This window comes from Spermophilus citellus (assembly GCF_964194105.1).
Source record: "Spermophilus citellus genome assembly, chromosome: 6".
In the NCBI taxonomy this organism is placed as follows: Eukaryota; Metazoa; Chordata; class Mammalia; order Rodentia; family Sciuridae; genus Spermophilus; species Spermophilus citellus.
Genome location: NC_138187.1, coordinates 153,726,658 through 153,732,657, shown reverse-complemented (window position 1 = coordinate 153,732,657; position 6,000 = coordinate 153,726,658). Strand labels below are relative to the sequence as shown.

Genomic DNA, 6,000 nt, shown 5'->3' with positions numbered 1-6,000 from the left:
AGGAAAAGTAAGTTTTGGAGTAAAGGAGATCATAAATCTTGTATTTCCTTTTTACTAATGGTAGAATGTTGGGCAAATAGCTTAGCTTTTCAAAAGCATTTCCTCTTTTTCAAAAAAAGTGAGCATACTTACTAACTATGGTGGTTGTTTACATTGAGCAAAATAGCATACATGTCAAGGTTGGGGAAAACCTAAATAACACTTTCCTTTTGTTGTTTTTCTTGCTACCACTTGCATAGTTGGGATGCCCACATTTCCCGTTTTTCCTTCCAGTGCATCAGTCTACTTTTTACACCTAAAACTTTCTAACATCCACTTAGCTCCTATGCAGGCCCAGCTGCAGGCCCTTTGAAGAGGACCCAGTTACTGCTTTCTGCTTTGATATGATCTTCTCGACTAACACGTATTGAGCACCTACAATGTCCTAGACGCTATGCTGGGGCCTACTGGGTATAGAGAGGTAAGAGAGACCTCTAAGTTTTCAAGTTAGTTTGAGTTTATTGTAGGAGTCTAGAAGGTGCAGCGATGAGCCGTCAGCTTGTAAGAGTAAGCACCTAGTGGAAGGTGGTCTTATCTGCAGAAGAGATGTCCTTTAAACTAAGTCTTCACAGAGGAAAGAATTCAACATGCGGAAACAGGGAAAAGAAGAAAAAAGCTGTGAGAAAATATATTGATCCCAGAGGGGTTCTCAGAGCACATCAGTGCCAATACCTACTGGGAGGAAACTTCGTTTTTGCTTTGGAGTCTTTAGTCATTAGATTGCAGGCTAAACAGAACTCTAACCCTCGCGAATAAAACGGTCACAGTGACAGCACTGGGTAACTGCAGCAGCCGCAGGACTGCAATTACTCTGAAACTGACTGAGGTGACGATTTATTTGGACGACGATTGGTGAAACATTGTAAACTCTCAGAAAGCTGCCGTTCCCAGACTTCGAGTTCATCCTTGTCAAGTCACTATCATGTTTTCTTCGCCCGGGGTGAAGTGCGCAGCCAGCAGGCCCAATTAGCGTCAAAGGGGAGGGGGAGAGGCGGGGGAGTCTCCTCTGCGGATATACTTTAGCTCCGCCCGAGTTCTGCCAGACTCAAACTTCGCCACACCAAACATGGCTTCCTCAAGTTTCCGCTCCTCGCTTGTTTCGCTCTCACCTTTTGGCCACACTCAATATGGCCCCAACACTGGGTTGCATTCCTGTGGAACCCTCTCGGGATAGTTCTCGCGAGGTTTGCCTGGTCCGGGACTGCTCCCGCCCTGCTCCGCGCCGCCGCCACCGCCACCGCCGCCGGCGCCGCTCCTCCTCCGTGTCAGTTGTTGGGCTGTAATGGCGACTGGGCCGCCGCTGCCGAAGTGACTCCCGGGCGAGGGAGCGGGGCCAGACCAGCGCCAGAGAGAACTGCAGAGAGCCGCAGCTCAGGGGGTGGCTTGCTGTGGGGGAGGGGAGGCAGCCCTTCCGCCTCTCCTTCCTTCCCTGCGGACCGGCGGATCCCGGGAGCCGGTGCGAGGCGGGCGCCCGGTGCGTCCCCGGAGCGGGGAGGCCAGGCCAGGCAGCCCTGGGGCCGGTCGGGGCGGCGTCACTGCACCCTCCGCCAGGCCCCGCGGGATGCACCGTGGGAGCCGAGGGCGGAGGCGACACTCTCAGGTGAGCGGGAGAGGACCTGGCTGGGACCGCGGACGCTAGCTCAGCCGTAGCTGCCTCTGTCCGCGGTCCCGGGTTCTCAGAGCTGGCCAGAGAGGCGGGGCGGGGCCCCCTGGCCCTGTCTGGCGTCCCCTCCGGAGAACCTTCTTGGGTCCCCAGGCTTTTCCGGTAGGGTCATTGGGAGACCTGGGTTTCAGGTCCCACCTGTGCCTCCCGTAGACAAATTTCCTTGCTTACCTGCCGGAGTCTCCCCGAACTCTCTCTCGCCCTTCCTCTAGTCTGCATAGACCTAAGAACCTCTCACCTTTGGCCTCCGGAGAAGTGTTCCTTCTTCGTTTGGAGATCGAGCATATTTTGGGAAATTCCGGGGGACTGACTCCAGTGGTGGGGATGACTACTTTCTGTTCCTTTTCGGTGGGGGTAACATTCTCAAATACAGTGCAGGGAAAACTTTGATCTGCTCCAATTCAGAGGTTATAGAATGTAGTCTACCGGTTAATTCACAAATGATTTGGAGCGTGGCTTTAAAAAGCTTTAAACTTTGGAAGTTATCAGTATCTACCCCCCACACCCCCGTTTAAAAGTAGCCCAATATACTAAGTGATATACAGTTAATATTGTAGATATGGGTTGGAATTTGCCTGGATTTTAGTTGCGCGTAGATGTACATTTTAATGTTGTTTAAAGATAATAAGCAAATCCTGCATTTGGGAAAAAAGTAGATTGTCAAGAATAGAGATCATTATCCATATACTCTGCTTGATTGTTTTGACAGTGAGCTTTGTTTTGAATTTGGAGAAGTCGTTAATGTTGCCATGTTAACCATTTCTCCTGGGCCTGTATTTTAAGGGTTTTAAAGGAAAGTCTGTTCTCAGGAACACCCTGAGAAGTTTTGTAGAAGCAATGATAATAAAATACCGCAAGATGACTTCTATTTAAAACACTTCTTAGTTTAAAATATTTTTAAACCAGGCAGTGTGTTGGGAATAACTTGGGATTGTGATTTTAGGCAATTAGTTTTTAGAATTACAGTAGAAGTCACTTCAAGTACAAGCAAGTAATAATTAGTTCTGATATGCTAAATTGACAAATTTTAGTGATATAAAGTAAATCAGAATGATTGAATTGTTATCACATCAAATTTAAGATACTTTAATAAGAAAAAATGTCAAGCTAGAATACATTGTATATATTGATAAATACATGTGTATCTCATCTTTTCATAGTCAGTAGCAGATCTTTGTAGTGATGGTGAGTTATACAAGTAAACAGTTTACACATCTGTGAAAGAATTTCTCAGATTTTCTGAGATATATTGGTGTGTAGTGTTATGTAAGATGGCTAATACTTGGACAACCAGCCTTCTGTGGGGTAATCAATGTATGAACTATGAAGTTTGTGATTTTTTTTCTTTTTATTGCCAGTCTTTTGACCATTTTATATCACTTCTATATCATGGACAGGAGAAAGGAGATGAAGTTCATATAAAAATACTTTGTATTTGTTAAATTACTGTGAGCTATATTGGGAGCAAAAAAGAAGCTGCTGTCTGAAATTTTTTTTGTGTGTGTTACTTCACATACATTAATTTATTTTGTGTTCTTGGCACTCTTGTGAAGGAGGTATGACAAATAACCTTACTTTGCAGTTGTGGAAACCATCACACAAGAATATTTATTTTTGTAAATGCTGCTCTTATTTCTACAGATAACCTAAAATTAGTTTTATTTAAAATTAACATAGATACTTCTGGGACTTGGTATTATTTCAAAGTATTTTTAAAAATTCTACTTTGTTCCTTTTTACATACCACTTGTTCCTTATTTCAGTTCTTAGAAAGTATTAGCATTTTCATAGTTTTTTGTTAATTATTAATAAGTCATGGATTATTATAAGGGATCATTTTACTCCTCTATATACTTTTTGCTTAAACAAGGTTCTTACAAATTGTAGTGAAGCCAGACACTGTTGTGTATTCCTGTAGTCCAAGTGACTCAGGAGGCTGAGGCAGGAGGATTGCAAGTTCAAGGCCAGTCTTTGCCACTTAGGGTGACCCTGTCTCAAAATAAAAAAAGGCTGGGAATTTAGGTCAGTGATAAAGTGCCCCTAGATTCAATCCTCAGTACCATTTTTATTTATATTCTTTATTATATAAAACAAATATTAATTTGCTATGATCAATAGTGGCATAACTGAAAAGTTATGATCTTAGTAATTTTAATATAGAGACAACTGATGACTTAAAAGTGAACTTTAGAGTTATGATTGCTTCATTTTGCATTGTGGGGTAAGTTGTGAAATAGTTTTTTTCTTATTGACATTCCCCATGTCAAGCAATTTTTAATGTCATGGATAGTTAAAAAAAGAACCAAAGATTCTACACTGATGTTGCATGGTACTGATGTTTTGATCATTATTATAAGTGTAATTTTATGCTTACATGTGGGTATTTGGGGTTATTATTTGCCTTTTATATCTGCTGTGTAAATTCCATGATGGCAGAAATCTTTAATTCACTATTATGTACCTAGTGCCTAGCATTGTAGTAAGATAGTCAATAAGTATTAATTGAGTTAATTGACTGCAGAGTAGTCCTAGGATAATATTTAAAAAACAAAATAAAAATCTAGTTCTTAGTTCTTAGGCACATTTCAGATCTTAGGAATATACTCCAGAGGTATGTTCAAATTGCTAGGTATCAGGGGAATGACAGTCTAGGATTAAAAGCCACTGAGAATAAGCCTCAGGTGGATCCTGAAAACTTTATTGACTATTTTAATGATTTGCCTAGCTGCTCTGGCAATTGTTGTTGTAATTAAAAAAAAAAATAGGAGGTTTAAGACCCTAACCTGTTATACTAGTACTATAATTATAGGCTTGTAATGACTTAAAGTCACTTCTTAATCACCACATTAAGAACTTTAAATCTTAAAGGCCACTTAGACCAATTCCCATGTTTTATACATAAGAAAACAGAGGATCATATAGGGGAAATATCTCACTCTTAGTTGGTTTCATAACAGAAGAATCCACTAAACAGCTGCTAAGTCTGTATTTGTTTAATGTATCAGATAATTATCTAATCAGAGGATAATTGCATTCAACCTAGAAGTCTATTCTGTATTAGTATCAATTAAAAAGTCAAAGTGGACCTTTTCATGAGTCAAAAAAGTATGTTAACTTAAAAATGAATTTCAACCCTGTCCTTTGTCACTGGGATAAGTTGGGACAATTGGAACAACTTTCTGGGAAGAAATTTGACATTATTTATCAATATTAAAAGTATACATACTCTAATAGAATCATTTACGTTTTAGTTTATCCTACATAAATTTTAACACAAAAGCACAAGAATGTTCATTTTAGTATTATTTCCCAGTGTCAACTTTTATAAATAACAATAAATACCCTAAATGTCGATTGATAGAGGAATGGTTAAAATTACAGTATATTTATTCTGTGATCACTCTGCAGTTGCTAACAAGTTTGGGGATATCTAAATTTACTTCATGAGAAACAGCTGAGTGTATTGTTCTGCATATGAACTATGCAGCAGACTTTCTGGGTTCAAATCCTAACTGTACTAGCTAACTGAACTGGCTGTGACCTCATCTATAAATAATAATTCTCACCTTACAGGGTTGCTGAGAGAACTAGTTGAGTATTTATACCCCGAGTCAGCATAGTATGCATCATGTAAAGTCTTTGCTATTACTATTATGTACTGATGTGGAAGAATGTTCATGATATAATATTGAGTGCAGGAAATATGTTGCACTACACTATGTAATATGATTTGATTTATAAAAATTGTGTCCAGGGATGGGGATATAGCTCAGTTGGTAGAGTGCTTGCCTCGAATGCATAAGGCCCTAGGTTCAATCCCCAGCAGCGCGCGCATACACACACACACACACACACACACACACACACCACACATCCATAAGAAAAGAAATGTAGTTTTGTTTGCATAGAAAAAGTTCTGTAAGGATACATGTTATAACTGTTAGCTGCCTCAGCACCACATAAAAATAAATAAAATAAAGGTATTGTGTCCATCTACAACTAAAAAAATATTAAAACAAACAGTCCCACTTTTGTAAATTTTGAAATTTTGTTCTAAAATATTGCTTCAATATTTTCTTTTTTAAATATGTTTTACTTGCCAATGGATTTTATTTGTTTATTTGTATGCAGTGCTGAGGATCAAACCCAGGGCCTCACACATGTCAGGCAAGTGCTCTACTCTACCACTGAGCCATAACCCCAGTCCCAATATTTTCTTACATGATGTTATACATGTATTTCTGAATATAATTTTCAGAGATTTACAGATTTCATCAACAGAATATCACATGATTAGA

General features: G+C 39.9%; 1 protein-coding gene across 11 annotated transcripts in view; it reads left to right on the top strand.

Annotated features, from left to right (window-relative positions):
- The first annotated feature begins 556 nt into the window (after window positions 1-556).
- The window catches only part of CEP350 (centrosomal protein 350), a 170,072-nt gene continuing 164,628 nt past the window's right edge, over window positions 557-6,000 (top strand). For 6 of the 11 annotated variants that reach the window (XM_081297502.1, XM_081297500.1, XM_081297496.1 and 3 more), the window contains exon 1: window positions 560-1,639. In XM_081297502.1, the coding sequence (XP_081153628.1) occupies window positions 1,601-1,639 (39 nt within the window). In that variant the 5' untranslated portion in view covers window positions 560-1,600. Of the gene's footprint in view, window positions 1,640-6,000 lie in introns of all 11 variants that reach the window. The other 5 variants (XM_081297503.1, XM_081297501.1, XM_081297499.1 and 2 more) reach the window with 3 other exon arrangements.